General features: G+C 44.5%; 1 protein-coding gene across 1 annotated transcript in view; it reads right to left on the bottom strand.

Moving 5' to 3' along the window:
• LOC146808949 (hyaluronan synthase 1-like) overlaps nucleotides 1–13,248 on the bottom strand; it is a 116,185-nt gene extending 102,937 nt beyond the window's left edge. Inside the window, exon 1 of the mRNA XM_085614808.1 lies at nucleotides 12,589–13,248. Coding sequence (XP_085470934.1) covers nucleotides 12,589–13,248 — 660 coding nt within the window. The remainder of the gene's footprint in view (nucleotides 1–12,588) is intronic.
• Between the last annotated feature and the right edge of the window lie 3,934 nt (nucleotides 13,249–17,182).

Below are 17,182 nucleotides of genomic sequence, written 5' to 3'. Positions count from 1 at the left end.
ACAGCCATTGATTCCGAAGCAACATTCTTTACTGTAATTGATCTCAAGAATGCTTTCTTCAGCGTCCCAATAGATCCGGAGAGCCAATATTTGTTCGGATTTAGTTTAAATGGACGTAGCTTTAAATTCTCACGCGCACCCCAAGGATTTACAGAAAGCCCCAGCATCTATAGCCAAGCACTGAAACGAGAACTTGACAGTATCCACATGCCAGTTAACACTGCCTTGCTCCAATACGTCGATGATCTGCTGATCACCGCAAGAAGCGAACCGGAATGTGAAAAAGCATCACTGACAGTTTTAAAATTTCTAGCCGAAAAGGGGCACAAGGTGTCCCCTTCTAAGCTGCAATTCTGTGTCCAGCGAGTTGTTTATCTTGGACACTCGCTGTCCAAGGAGGGAAGGCAGCTTACACCGGACCGCATTCAGTTAATAGCTAACATGCCAATACCCAAGACACAAAAGGAGGTGCGGGCTTTCACAGGCCTCACTTCATATTGTAGGCAGTGGATCCCTCAGTATGCATTTCTAGCAAAACCACTCATTCAGTTAACCACACAGGAGGCAGCCACATCGACTGTTCTCCCTTGGACTCAGGAACATACACAAGCTTTTGAAAGCTTAAAGAAAGCTTTATGTCAAGCACCTGTTTTAGCAACACCATGTTACAGAAAACAGTTTACACTCTTTGTTACAGAACGCGAAGGTACTGCCTTGTCAGTACTCACACAGGAACAAGCAGGAGCACACAAACCATGTGCTTATTTTTCTAGTACATTAGATCCCGTAGCTCAGGCTTTGCCTGCATGCCTAAAATCAGTAGCAGCGACAGCTTTAGCAATCAGACAAAGAGATGCCATAGTGTTAGGACATCCATTGACAGTTCAAGTACCACACGCAGTAGAGGTTCTTGTAAATAGAACGCAAACACAACACTTGACTATAGCGCGACTTACAGGGTACGAACTTACATTGTTTCAGCCACATATAGAAATCAGACGCTGTAACACATTGAATCCTGCCACACTTTTGCCAGTAACCGGAACAGACCCACTAGCTCATGACTGTATTGAAGTTATTACTATAACGACAAAACCCAGACAAGACTTAACCGATGTCCCATTGTCAGATCCAGACCTGACATTGTATGTAGATGGTTCATGTATGAGAACAAGTACAGGAGAGTTAGTGGCCGCTTACGCAGTCACAACAGATACTGAAGTCATTGAAACTAATCGTATAAATACTTTGTCAGCTCAAGCCGCAGAGCTTATCGCTCTGACACAAGCCTGTATTCAAGCCACGAATAAAAAAGTCAACATATACACTGATTCACGTTATGCATTCGGAGTTGTACATGACTTCGGCGTGCTGTGGCGAGAGAGAGGTTATTTAACTTCCCACGGTGCCCACATTCAGCACGGACCCCTCATTCATGCCTTATTAGATGCAATACATCGACCCACTGCAATATCAATTATGAAATGTAAGGCTCATACGAAGGTTACTGATATCATTTCCCAAGGCAATGATCTAGCCGACAGAACAGCTAAACAGACTGCTCAAACTCAAACCCCCGACATGATAAAGACAATAGTCCCGATGCCGACACATTGCATGACAGTTAAAGATCCTACCCTTGACGTAATTGACATACAGACACATGCTACACCAGACGAAATAAAGAAATGGACTGAATTAGGAGGGATTCAAACGGACCAAGGATGGATGATGAAGGAAAAGTCTGTATGGTTCCTTCCTGATTCAATGGTCCAAGTTATAATTAACACTATACATAGTCCAGCACATCTAGGAGAAAAAGCTATGCTAGACAGCATTCAACACATTTGGTTCAATAAACATTTACGAGCAGCAGCCAAACAAAAGGTCCGTACCTGTATGATCTGTTGTCAGTTTAACCCAGGAAAAAGCGTTCCCGTAGAACAGGGTGGATTTCAGCCTCCTGATCACCCTTTTGAAGCCCTCCAGATGGACTATATCCAGATGGAACGATGTCGAGGATTCAAATATGTTCTCGTAGTTGTCTGCGCTCTGTCCCGTTGGACAGAGGCATACCCGGTTTCAGATTACACTGCCCCGACTACTGCCAAACAGTTGGTTCGAGAATTCTTCCCACGATACGGTTTACCACGTGTTGTCTACTCAGATAACGGCCAGCCGTTCTCATCCGAATTAATGAAACATGTTTCACTTCTGTTAGGATATCAGTGGAAATTCCACTGTGTCCGACACCCCGAGGCAGCAGGTCTCGTAGAAAGACATAATCAGATACTGAAAATCAGATTGTCCAAAATATGCAGAGAGAAAGGTGTCGACTGGGTAGTAGCGTTACCAGTTGCACTCTTTTACATGAGAATGGTAGCACACTCTCGAACAGGGCTATCCCCGTATGAGGTGATCTTCGGCAGACCACCAAATATGTGGGGGACGCCTATACCACGCAAAATAACTGATGTTGACTGTAATATGCTGACAGATTACTTGGCTTCCTTGATGTCTGCACTACAATCTTGTCGTTCACAGGTAGCTGCAGCCTTTCCCGACAACACTGAGGTGAAACCCCATGACGTAGTTCCGGGTGATCTCGTATTTGTGAGAAATTTCGACCGAAAGACTCAGCTGGAGCCCAGGTGGAAGACACCCAAGTTGGTTCTGCTGACCACAAGAACAGCCGTGAAGATCGAGGGCCGCAAGGGCTGGATTCATCCAAGTCATATCAAGAAATTTCATGGACTATCCTCGGATATAGACATTATGCCCTGCACTCCCTCACAGACTGATTCAAAACTTCCTTTGGTTGAAAAGACTGAAACCGAACTCTATAAAGTAAAATTGAGGCCTAGAACGTCAGACAATTTGATTGTTTAAGTCCTCTCCAAGGTGAAGCGGTTGAATTTGTCTCTGACATGTATCCTCTAGACCTGAATCATGGACAGTCGCGGAAAATGTTGAAACGACAGGCGTATTGTAAATCACTGCGTAGCCATTGCATAGTGACATTAATAATCTTGTTTTCCTTAAGTCTTTTAATAATTACTGCAAGTATATTGTTGCACATATATTACCCTATTTCTAGACATGTTTATAATGTTACTGCTGAACATTCTTTTAGTGACTTACCTCCGCATGAATTGTCTTATAGACTTGCGCTGCGCAATAACACTTTCATTAGTATGTTACATCATTCCCATCAGACTAGTAATGCCACCAATTGTTGGGTGTGTGGTCGGCTCCCTCCCTATCAGAATTATGAAGGAGTCCTGCCATTCTTTCCACACCCGTTTACACATAATGGCTCCTGTGGAGCATGGTTTAGTTTAATCAATTCCATAGACTCAGACACAGCAGTTTACCAAGATCATTGGGTATGGGGAAACCTGAACCTAGTTTTACTCAAGGTCTGCTACCCTGACAAGGAGGGTCGCCCCAAGAGAACAGGAACTGATCTAGAAAATGAAGTATATGGATTAGGTAATTTTACACCTAATCTCATGATTCTAAATGTCGTATCCGAAGTTGAACTAGTCTTACCCACCATGTCAGTATTCCCAGCGAAGGGTGAATTGTGTGTAAGAAAGGTTGGTTCCATACATATGGGCCATAGTAAATGCACTACTATAGTAGAATTCAGTGATCAAGGCAAATCTTCATTTAGAGCTTATCGCCACTCCTACTTTATATGTGGTCAGACTGCATATATGCGTCTACCTCTAGATTGGGATGGTACCTGCTACATTGCATTCCTTTTGCCACCTGTTTTCCTAGCTCCTCCTGATTATTACAGAAATATTCATTTAGTACACAACAGAGAGCGGAGAGATCTCCCAATTGTCGATTACACTGAAACAGCATGGGAAAAATACACAGATTTCAATAAAGGCATCTTTCCTTATATAGGTACTGTTACAAATAGTAAGCTGATACGTAGATTAACTAGAACCCTTGAAGCAGTAGTGAATGAAACTATTTCCGCCTTAGGCAATTTAACAGAAGAGCAGTCTGCTATGCGGATTGTTGTGCTTCAAAATCGTCTTGTCCTTGACGTCATCCTGGCTGATAGGGGCGGAGCTTGTAGGGTCATCGGATCAAGCTGCTGCGTATTCATACCAGAAAATTCGCCATCTGTATATAAAGCCATCACTCGCCTTCATAAGATTGTAAACCAGATACACCAGAACCCAGGCACTTGGACTTGGTCCAGTTGGTTTTGGAGTGTGATATCAGCCTGGGGATGGAGAGTTCTATCCTTCCTAGGTATTGGCCTTCTCATACTATTCAGTTGCTGTCTATGTCTACAATGTGGACCAGCGATCTGTGGTCTGTGTGCCACATCGTGCATTCCACATCAAGATTTTCATTCAAGATCCCGGAAGAAGAAAGAAGAACAAATGATGCTATATGAACAGATCAATGGATTAATGAAGATTGATATCTCTTGACGGGCAAGTAGGGGACAAGGAGGGAATGTGGAAATATGGATTTTTCTGGTCAGTTATGTCCCCTATCTTGGACCCCAACGGTTCTATGTGCATGTCACAAGTACATGTATGTTCCCTCCAGTTCCAGTTATGAAGACGCAAATACATGTGCGTCCACCGTCAACATGTCCTCTGTTAGATCCGCCATGAATAGGCCGGATATTCCATTCCTAAATATGAAAGGCCACCGACTTTATATGGTTCACTTATGCCATTTTACAGTCCAGGCAAGTAGGCCCTGATTCTGTCATCAAACTCTTCTTACCTTCTGCCTCTGAAAGCTCGAGTCTGAGCCTGCATCTGTGACCATGAACTTTGTCTCATTCTCTGCGCGGCTCCCGAAGCCTGACATCAGCCTATTCTCTGCCAAGAACTGTATTTCACCTTCGAATTATCTGCTTCCCCCTCAGCCGATGCATTCCTGCCTAGCAGTTTAAGTAAACATTCTTCCAGTTACCGAGCAAAAAGGCCCGGCTTCTCTGCCCTTATGCAAGTAATTCATAGTCCTGTTACCATGGAATATTCCTACACCCTCGCATTCAGTGTAGACACTTAGACGCTTGTACACGCACAGTCAGTATAGAATAGATTCTGTCCGAGAGTCCTTCTTTTGTGGATAACATAGTTCTTTAAACATAGGATGTTAGATATGATTTGGGATTAGGTTGACTTGACCCCCCAGACTTTTTGTCTCCACATGTAGAGCTAAATGTCAAGTCCCCTTCACCCCCTAGTTGCACGTCAATTACACGTCATACTGCTGCGCGCGCATCTATGCCAAGTATTATCTTATAGATCCACCTATATGTGACATCATAACCAATTATGTTCCTTTTTACTCCTTATTACACCCATTTTTGGTTACGCAGATAAATCGTCATTTTCCTTATCAATTGTTACGCCTACTGCATTCGCTTCATTGTAATGTATGATCTATAAAAGTCATTTCATGTCAATAATGTATGTACTTCACTTCCTGAACCCCCGTGGTGATGGAACTTGGAGCAACCGATTATAATCGATCATTGGAATAAAGCCCATTCCGAACCTCTAATACCACGGATTCTGCCTCTCATTTTACTGAGCTATTTTATTATGTTTCTGTATCAAATTAAGTCCAGGTAAAGGAATTTTATTTACCACAAGGGCAAGACCAATTTTGTACTGGAAGAGGCTGTGGACAGTGCCTGAACTGACCTCGTATAGATCAGAATTTGCAGAGATTTGGCCTACCCTTAAATATAAAAAGATCCCTTGGCTTCTGCATATCAATGCAGCTTGTATCCAACTAGGACTCCCGGAATTGTGGGCAAACCCGGAAGCAAGTTGTTCTGGGATACCAAGGAAAGAACTTCTTTCTCTGATATCCACGAAAAACTTTTCTTCTCTTTTGAGCTCTTCAGCTATGGGTAGGTTGACCTCAGAATTCCTCATGGTTAAGCAAGATCCCAAATTAGAGGAATTCTTGGATCAAATAGAACCCCCACTTGGTCGAAAATTGTATATTCAGTTAAGATATGGTACCCTACCGGTTAGGTCCTTTTCACCCAAGTGGCAGACACAAAACCAGGAAAGTTGTCCTGCTTGTAACTATAAAACAGAGTCAGTTGCACATGTGCTACTTTTTTGTCCTGCTTATCATGCAATTAGGAAATGTTGGCTGACTCCCATTTGCAGGAACCTGGGATTTCGTCATTTTAAGCAGGCTTGTAGGTCGTTAGTCTATGATACTCATCCCAACATTGTCTTCGCTGTATCCCGCTATCTATACAGCATGTGGCGTAGGAGACAAACTTTTTTAACCTAATTACTTTCATACTGATAACCTGAAGTTTAATCTTTTTTAAAAAAATTTTTAACTTGATATGCTTATTTATTTTCTTATTGTGTTTTGTAATTGTTGATGTACGTATGTGCACTTTTATGGTCCTTCGACCGAAATAAAGTTATCACTGACTGATAAAGACTGATCGGGAGCATGGAAGATCACTTGCCCAACTCCTGGGCTTATTCCTTACCTATGGTAGCATACCTCAGGCTGGCTCGAGCCCTCTTCACAGTCAGTCTTTGTATTCATAATGTCAGTGAGAACTTATGAGAGCTGAGAGTGGTCCATTGAATTAGCATGAGCTTTCTTGTTAATAGGCACTGCCCCCTCTCAGCATAGGTGACTTGGCATTTTCTTTTCAATCTGCGGTAAGCAGACACAAATATTGTGTAAATGCCAATGATTTGCTTCCATGCACCTTGAATGAAAAGAATGGCATAAGGTATCTTGCAGCTAACCATGGCCCGCTGATGGAGATTGCTGCCAATATGCTTTTCCTTTTGTAATTGCTTTGCATTTACAGCTGGGACAGCCATTACCCCACCCGCACATTCACAGACTGCCAGACATCGGCTAGTCCCCAACCCAACCTGCACTCATCAAGTTTTTGTTGCTGATCAGGAGAGGGACAATCCGACTTTTTGCCAATATTGCTATAATCAAAGTGATCTCTTTTGAAAAGGCACATTTGAGAACACCCGTATTAGTACTTTACTTAAGCTTCCCTGGCCCTCTGTGCCTGGATGGTGTGACCAGTTTAGAAGGTTCTGCAGACATATCTTTTCAGGGTTACTTGTGTGACTCTGTATTGGTGTGCGAAGTTTTGGTGCTGACTGTGTAAATATCAGATGGAGACGTTAGTGCAGCTGGGGGGCCTTGCCTTCAAAATATTGGGAGAAGCCACAGCCTCACGGCATGCTTGTGGACAGTCTTTGTAGGTGCGGTCACCCTCTTCCCAGTAAAACAACAGGCAATAAGTACAGCCACCAAGTGTACACACGAGGGCTTGGGAGTTGTGTTGAGACCTTCGCTGTCGGGCTGGGGAGCGGCGAATGCGTGTTGACGATGGGCAACAGCAGGAATGTGCTGGTCAGCCCCCAAACACCACAGCCGTAGAAACAGCGGAAGAAAGTGTCCATCTGGAGCAAGACTGCCAGGGGTAACACCTATGGGCTCACTTCAATAAACACCATTCATCTTTAGGATCGCTTTTTACTTAACTATTCTGCACGCACGTTTTCTCGGCATGTCACAAACTGCGTCCCCAGACGAACATCATGAAAAGAAATAAGTTCTGAGTGTGTTTCTGTGTTGTTTTAACACGAATTTTAAACGGTTTTACTTATATGGTGCAGTGGAAATGTTCTCAAGGGCCCGGCAGGAGTATTCTTTGCACATGGTTGCGACCCACGGAGATAGATTTGGTTCCGGAAGAGGAGAGGAGAGAGCTTCGCTGAGGGAAGACGCTACGGAGGGATATTTGTGCTTCCGTCGCCATTTGAAGGATTTTCCCTCTATAGCTGCTGGAGCATGACAGCCGACAGGCTCTCGTGAAGCTGATTTATGCCGCCACAGACCAGAGGTTAACCCCGAGATAGTTAGACTAGACGCACACGTATTAGTGATGCGGTAGACAAAAGTGAAAGTAATCTAGCTTTAAGGGTGCAGCGCAAGAAATTTGCAAAAGTGAAAGTGATCGCGATTGGCTTTAAGGAAGAGATAAGAAACGTATATACGTTATATACAAGACAAGCCCGGCAGAGCGTGGCGTGCGCGCTTGGCGGGGGGGGGAGCGCATTCCAGGCGGGGGAGCGGACCCTTTGAAGTAGGATGCCAAACGGAGTGCATGGCGGCACGATGCGCGTGATTGTGCGCGTGCTCGCCATGCAATCCGCTTTTGGGAGGCCCTTTACAAGAGTCTCGCTGAGCGATCGCTTACGCGATAGCTTACGCGATAGCCAGCGAGACCTAAAAAAGGGCAAAAGCAGGTGGGGGGGTGGAGCAACACGGTGTGCTTGAAGCAATCCGGAGGGAGTGGGTGGGGTCCAAGTAACACAAAGGATACGGGGGAGCAAACGGATGAGAGGAAGAACAACATAGAGTGAGGAGAGCGGAAGAGAAAATCAAAGAGGCAAGAGCAACGTGCAACGAAAGGGAAAGGATACGGGCGAGAAAGCAACACAGGTAGGAAGAAGCACACACGGGCAATTACTTCATGGAAGGGGGCAGGGGAGAACCACCCGGGTGTGAAAGAAAGCAGCGTGAAGAGGAGAGACAGCAGGAAAACACAACTCGTAGAGTGGTTACAAAGAAAGAAAATAGTGCCTGAAATAGATAACAGTGTAAGGACACAGTAAAGCGTTCATGTTTCAGGGGAGGGACAAATACAAGAAAAGGAAGGAAACACACGCTAACAAATAAGATGCAAGCAAATAAAAGTAACAACAAAGCCAACCAATGAAAAGCAATGGGCAGGCTCTAAGCCCACTGTAAGATTACAATACGTCTCATAACAGACAGATCTAAAACCCTGAATGCCACAGCTGTTCGTACAGTCCTAGGAATTTTGTCCTTCTTTGTTATATACCAAGGGATAATTCTTATGCTGTACAGGGCCAGCTGCAGCTATCTTCAGCTTTAAGCCTCTGTGAGCAGCATGGCAAGTAAACAATGCTTGATTTCCAGGCTTGATGACAGTGACATCTCATGGGTAACTGTGAGTACTACATGCATAGTCAATGTGTTCAACTTGGAGTTTTGTGGGTTTTTCTATCTAGCTAAAGAGGAGGGACAAAGTAAAGCTAGTTGAGGTGAAGATGAGAGAAACAGAGAGCCATCGATGTCTGATAAGGGGGCTTGCGGAAGGGATCTATGGACCATGATATCCATTACCTTTAGAAAAGGAGACATGGTCACAATGTTAAGTGTAATATAGACATCGGTCCTGTGGCTTTTGAAACATTAAGAGGTGCACCTGTTCTTGAATGAGTCCCTCAGGACTGATATGTATATTAATACCATTGATCCTGGTCCCCCTGTGCATATAGGGTTGAGCCTGTCTTGTACTACGCAATGTTAAGTACACATGCAATATTAAATCAGAGGGTATGTGCATGTGAGCGAGGCTTGACAGACGTTATCGCAAAGCCTGGGCAAAAACCTCTGACTGAACCTTGGAACACAACTTCCTTTTTTGCCAGGTGGAAAAAGCACATGCTTCTAACTATTTTAAAGATGTACTCAAGGAAGCAGAAAACATGGCATCAAGCGCTGTCTTGTGGTATGGCCACGAAAGTTGCCTCTCTATTATTGAAGACGGCAGGCAAGCGCCCATTATTCGGAAATCTGCAAATACATTATACAGAAGCAGCGCGTGGCCCTGAAATGTGTGAAACCAGTGGTGGTTATGACCTGAACAAAGATAAAGTAATACATGATGGTCTGAGGCTGAAGGTAACTGATTCAACCACCACACAAGGTATACGGCCATATGCATCATCATTGGAAAAAGTGATTACCTAATTGTGATTCTCTGCCAATTTCAATGAGATATTCGCTATTCCTAATGTATGAAACTTCCTGAGTTTCATTTAGAGATTCCCAGTGGCTCGCAGTTGACCTACCTCATTAACATTCATGAGGTTGGTCGCAATTTGCAAACCATTTGGGACTCGCTAAAAAAAGGCATGGTGGCCTGCTGGGGACAGCACACCACCGTGTATGTGTTTGCTTTTAAATTAAGCAACGTTTTTTATTAAATGCAGCCAGTTTTCCTTAAATGAAAACTGGATATGTTTTAAAAAGAAAAATGAAAAGTTTTCCTTTCATTTTGTAAGAGCAGGTTTGAAAAAACGTTTTCCCTAGAATTCTCAAAGGGAAAGTGGCTCCTTGGAGACCCCTCCCTATTTGTGAATGGGTTACCCCCTACTTGAAGTAGGTGATAAAATGCAAGTGTTTTGCAATCACATTTCGGTCGCAAAACATTCTTATATACCGCTGTGAGTCAGTATTAGGAAGTGACGCCCTAAACACGCCCCTTCCTAAACCGAATCGGTATGTATTAATTGCGATTCGATAACATGTTACTGAATTGCAAATTCGGATTCATACATATCAAAATGTATTTTTCCGGCCACAAACGGGCTGATTGCAGAATTGGGCCATTTCCGACTGGTAAAATACACAATGCGTATGGCCCATAGTCCTTAAAATATGGGTAGGTGCATTAAAGTAGTTATATGACATTGCCGGTGGCTCAGTGGGTAATGTATCAACTGTAGGGATATGTATATGATCAACAGTGATTCCCTACAGTTCCACTCAGCCTTTCATTCTTCTGATGTCGGTGAAATGAGTACCGTCTAGTTAGGCCAAAATACACATCTGCTATTGGTCAGTTATGTTATGTTATGTTATGCTACGTTAACGAAACTTGGTGTATCACAGCACATCATCCGTGGAGGAATGCCTCAGCATTTAGCTGAATAGAGACAAGCAAAACTAACTAAATCTGAAGTAATGGTCTAAAATAACCACGTTTTTAGTTTTTTTTTAAACTTTCCAAAATCTGCACATTATCAGAGCTGCAGAGGTAGTTTGTTTCAAAGGACGGGGGCAAGATAAGAGAAAGATCTCTCACCGAAACTAGCAGCACGAATATGCAGGATTTGAAAAAAGGCTTTGTCTTTAGACCCTAACAGTCTGATTGGGTAATAGTGTCTGAGTCTATTTTGCAAAGAGGATGGAGACGTGCCATTTAGTGAACTATGGGTAATGCAGCATCACTTAAAGATGAGCCTTTTCCTAATGGGTATCCAGTGCAGAGAGTTCAGAACTGAAGCAGAGGAGGAACAAGATGAACATTACAAACTAGTCTGGCTGCTGTATTGTGCACCACCTGCAGTTTAGATAGCAAAGTATCATTAGCTGCTACCAATCGAGTATTGCCATAGTCTAGGCGACTGGGGATCAAGGCTTGAATGAGAATTTTTCCAAAGTTGGAGGGAGCTAAGGAAATGCTTTTTCAATAGTCGCACGGTGGCAAAGTAGAATTCCCAAAACGAGGATACATGTTCTTTCATAGACAGTGTGAGTTCTAGCTTTGCACCTACATTTTTAGGTCTCGCCTGACCCAGCGCATGCGCTTGTCTGGCGAGACTTATTGAGAGGGCTCCAAAAAGTGCTGCCAGGCCAGCCTAGAGCTACAGTGCATGTTCGCGGGCGCGCGCGTCGCGCTTTACCGCGATTACTTTCACTTTCCGTGAGGCTTCAATAGATTCCAGCAGTTAAAACAAGCATTGGCATAGCCAATAGGTCTCGCTTTTGGGACCTTATAAGTGTTTAGTTATGCAACTGTTGCATGGCTAAACACTTATAAGGTCCCAAAGGCGAGACCTATTGGCTATGCCAATGCTTGTTACTACTTGCTTAGGGGACGGGGCTGGCCCCAGTTCGGGAGACCACCAATCCATCTCCCACAACTCCTCATGTTTACCAAATAGAAGTATCTCAGTTGTGCCCCTGTTTAGAGTAGCTCTAAGAGAGATGCAGTCCACAGATGCACCTGTTATGTTAAGAATGCTCAGCACACACATGATTTTGTTAGTCTGAAGAATGGTGAGGGATGATAACTCTGCAGGCGCACAAGGCTGTTCTCCTAGTCATGGACAGGCTCCAACACAGAGATCTATACTGTAGTATTATTGCTGGTGGATGCATAATGTGAGAGCCTCAGCATCTGCAGGCATATAGATTCTGTGCCAGTCAAGGACTGATGTGGGGACAGGCCTCAGGGTGAAGGGTGTATCCGCACATTGAGCGCATCAGGAGCATTTGAACAGAAATTCAGGACACGCCTACGCAAGTGTTTCAACACCATCAAACGTGGACTATTTGAAACAGAGGATGATTTATGAACAGTGGTGGATGAGACAGGGAACGGGCAGTAAAGCATGACCATTAGTAGGAGCAATTCGTGAAGTGCTATTTTTGAGGTACAATTTGTGAGTTCCCCACTACTCTGATCCTGTCAGGCACATACACACTTTTGCATGAATTAAGGCATACCCTCGAAACTTTAACATGTACCAGAACATCACATCCATGGCAGAGTCACACGGCAAATCAGACACTGGTCTATGATGTACATACACCCAGCAGTTCCTTGAAAAGTTGCTCACAAATTACAAAAGGCACCATGGTACCATACCAATCGCATACTGTGCTCTAAACAAATTATTTAACAGAAGAAACCTATCGTACCTGGATGTAGTCCACTGTCGATCCCAGAGCCTTGAAAGCAGTGTACATCACCTCCCGCTTTCCGCCCCATTTCTGCATGATACACACACAGCGCTTGTTCTGGATCAGATCCTCCACTATCGCCTGCCCGGGGTCTTCCGGGGGGATCTCACAGTAATGAACTTCCCCTCTACCGTGTCTGTGGTTCTCCACCATATTCGTGATCTCAGTCCACTCTCTCGTGGCACCAGTCTCACTGGAGTGGTAGTTCCCTGGCCAGACATATGTCCCAACCTCCTGCTCCTCCTTGAAGACCTCCTTGAACATGTCTAGCATGTAGCGGTCTTCCTCACTGTTCCCGTCAATGACCATGATGATCTTTAAACATGCCTGAGAGTAAACTATGGATTGCGCTGAAAGCAGGCACTGCTTCAGGTACTTGGGGTCCTCCTGGTAGGCAGAGATGGTGAGGGCCACCTTCCTCTTCCCGCTGCAGGTCAGACGGTCACTTCCCATGCGACGATGCTCCAAGTAGGCGAAGAAGCTCTGGACCACCAAGTGTAGCACCTGAATTGCTCCATAGAGACCAAAGGATGTGAGACGCAGACGGTCATGGGTGATCTGAAACTCTACACTGTAGGCTGCCAGCACACCGCTGAAAAGCGCCACAGCCAAAGCCATGGTCAGGATGCGCCGGATCAAAGAGGCGGGGCCTGTCTTTGGCGTGACCGGACCTACAGCTGGGATAGGTGATGAAAGGATGGGAAAGTGAGGAGAGGGAATAATAAAAGTAATGAGTAAATAGCCACACAAAGTTCAAGGTTTGAAAAGCATACATAAGGGAGTTTGTGACAGAAGGCACATTTTAAGTTTAGTGAACATTTGAGGTGCTATACATGGAACAATGTGTGCCAAAAGCTTTGTGAATGAGATCTAAGACAGACACTGATGTGATCTACTAAGGTCAATCCAACCACCGATGAGGTCTGTCAAGAATGAATAAAAAAAACGAAGGGGCCTATTCTCGCTTTTTAAGCCAGCGGTAGACCTGCCCTGGTCTACAAAACCACCTTTAGAGCATCTCATACTTACTGATGTACTGATAAACCTTCTAAAATCAACTGAAGCACTGATAGAGGTTCTAACACATATGAAAGCCCTTTAAAAAAAAAACTATTGCATTTTTATTGGAAATTACAAACATGGATCACTACAGAATCAAGAACAATGGCCAGTGTTGTGTATGGCCATCAGTAACCTTACGACACAGTGTAGTTGTATAACCAGGAGTCTATCAACATTACATTTTTAGTGTGATATAAAATACATTCTGATTACTAAAACCCAATAAAGCACTTATGGCATCTCCTAGACCTACCAAGAACCTTCACAACTTACCAATACATCAATAGACCTCTCCAGCACACGAAAGTAGTGACAGTTGTTCTCATACCTACTTGGGGGCACATCAACAACAACTGGCGATAATTATCGCTGAGCGCACTTAGCGCTCAGATAATTATCACCGGCTAGCGCCGATTTTTATCGCTGAGATAGCGTGCTATTAGCAACGCTTATCTCATCAGCGATAATCTCACGTTAGCTAGTTGAAAGGGACTCACAAACTTAGCCATGATATCCACCTTCCATAGGATATCATAGCTAAGTCAGTCCTGAAGCAGGCATAAGGAAAGTAGCGATAACAGGGGTTATCGCTACTTTTCCTGACGCTATGCTTCATAGCGTTAGGCTTGCTGATAGGAGAAATGTCGCTTAGCGACATTTCTCCTGTCATGCCAGGTCAGGAACGCCCACTTTGCATCTCATTAGAGATGCAAAGTTGGGCGTTAGGAATCCTGACGCTAAAGCAAGGTTTCACACGTTAGCGTGACCTTGCTGATTAGGCGATAAAATTATCGCCGCTTTTCGGCCGAAAACGGCCGCAAAAGTGGCGATAATTTTTTATCGCCTGCTTGTTGATATGCCCCCAAGTTCTGATAACCCGTCTCACTCTTACAAAAAGAACTGACAGATCTCCTCACGAAAGGAAAGTAGTGATAAACCTTCTGATACCTTCTAGCACAGTGATGGGCCTACCCAGACAGATCAAAGCATTGGTGGGTCCTTAAAAACCTACGGTTGAGACCTGCCTATGCACTCACAGCACCGTTGAGACCTGCCAACGCACTCACAGTACCGTTGAGGCCTGCCAGTGCACTCACAGTACTATTGAGACAGGCCAGTGCACTAACAGCACCGTTGAGTCCTGCTAATGCACTCACAGCAATGTTGAGACCTGCCAATGCACTCACAGTACTGTTGGGACCTACCAATGCACTCTCAGTACTGTTGAGACCTGCCAATGCACTCACAGTACTGTTGAGACCTGCCAATGCACCCACAGTACTGTTGGGACCTGACAATGCACTCACAGTACCGTTGAGACCTGTCAATGCACTCACAGCATCGTTGAGACCTGCCAATGCACTCACAGTATTGTTGAGACCTGCCAATGCACTCGCAGTACTGTTGAGACCTGTCAATGCACTCACAGTACCGTTGATGCCTGCCAATGCACTCACAGTACTGTTGGGACCTACCAATGCAGTTACAGTACTGTTGAAACTTACCAAAGCACTCACAGTACTGTTGGGACCTGCCAATGCACTCATAGTACCGATGATGCCTTCCAATACACTCACAGTACTGTTGGGACCTACCAATGCACTCACAGTGCTGTTTAGACCTGCCAATGCACTCACAGTATTGTTGATACCTGCCAATGCACTCACATTACTGTTGGGACCTACCAATGCACACACATTACTGTTGAAATCCACCAAAGCACTCACAGTACTGTTGGGACCTACCCATGTACTCACAGTACTGTTGAGACCTGCCTGCACTCACAGTACCGCTGATGCCTACCAATGCACTCACAGTACTGTTGGGACCTATCAATGCACTCACAGTACTGTTGAGACCTGCCAATGCACTCACAGTACTGTTGAGACTTGCCAATGCACTCACAATACTGTTGAGACCTGCCAATGCACTCACAGTACTGTTGGGACCTATCAATGCACTCACAGTACTGTTGAGACCTGCCAATGCACTCACAGTACTGTTGAGACTTGCCAATGCACTCACAATACTGTTGAGACCTGCCAATGCACTCACAGTACTGTTGAGACCTGCCAATGCACTCACAGTACTGTTGAAACCTGCCAATGCACTCACAGTACTGTTGAGACCTGCCAATGCACTCACAGTACTGTTGAGACTTGCCAATGCACTCACAATACTGTTGAGACCTGCCAATGCACTCACAGTAGTGCTGAAACCAGCCAAAGCACCCACAGCACATAGTACTGATAGATCTCACTGGACATACTAAAGAACAGGCAGCCTTTCCCAAACTACAGGATCAATGGAAGACCTTCTCAGACTTCCCAAAGCTCTGAAAACCTTCCTAAACCCACCATAGCATCATGGTCCACGGATACATCTTCGCAGATACAGCTAAAAGCAATAATGGCCAGTTTCATCCAAACAAAGCATTAATAAGAGATGTTTGGTTTCCCCAATTATCTCTACACCTCCTCTGACCCAACAAAGCACTGATAGTCCTGCTCAGACCTACAGAAGCACTGATAGATGTTTCCATGCTTACCAAGAACCAATATGCCTGATAAAACTGCAAAGGCATTGACAGAGCTTCACAGACCTACCACAGTATGTGCAGCCATTTACAGACCTACATGGCACCTTTTAGGCTTACAAAAGCATTGCTATACCTCCTCATAGCTCTCAGCAGTGATAGAGTTTCTCAAACCTATCAAAACACTTCTAATTCTTTGCAGACCTACGCAGGAACTGGCAGTCCTAAAGGTTGTACCTAAAGCATTGGCAGTCCTTCAAGAAGGTTCTCTGGTCCAAGAATGCACTGGTTGATCTTGTAAGACATACTGAAACATGAAGAGTTCTACTCAGAACTACCCTAGCAGTGACAGCCCTTATCAGTTTTACGAAGCATTGATAGATCTTCTGCAACCTACCACAGCACTGATAGACAGCCTCAAACCTACTTATTGCATTCCCCAGACCTACCAATCACTATCATACATCCACAAGCCCATACATTGATAGCTTTTCTCATTTAAAAGCACTAGCAGACCAGTCGGCAGACCGACCAAGCTGTAGGCAGACCTTCCAGGCTTACAACACTGCTGCCAGATCATCTCAGACCTTTAAATACACCCTCCGGCCTTTCAGATGCACCTGAGTGTGCTGTGGGTAGTGTTTGTGAAGGCACTTGTCTGTGAAGCTCTTTCTTCACCTCACAAAACTGATGGGATGTAAGCAGGGTCATCACAGGTATAGATACACCGTGTCCAATATGTGTAAAATACTGCTGACCACTCACCATTAAAACGTGGCCCATTTATTTGCATTTAACCTGGTTTTTTAGCACTGGAGTCAGTGTATTGTCTCACTAACAGCAAAACTAAAACTTTTCAGAATGCAATACATCATATACAAGGTACAGCGTCATAACACACCCTCGTGCCCAACAAATACATGCACATTACTATTATTATATACAGTTATTCAA

This window comes from Triturus cristatus, chromosome 7, assembly GCF_964204655.1.
Source record: "Triturus cristatus chromosome 7, aTriCri1.1, whole genome shotgun sequence".
Classification (NCBI taxonomy): Eukaryota; Metazoa; Chordata; class Amphibia; order Caudata; family Salamandridae; genus Triturus; species Triturus cristatus.
The sequence above is the reverse complement of the archived record's forward strand: the minus strand, read 5'-3'. Positions and strand labels throughout refer to the sequence as shown.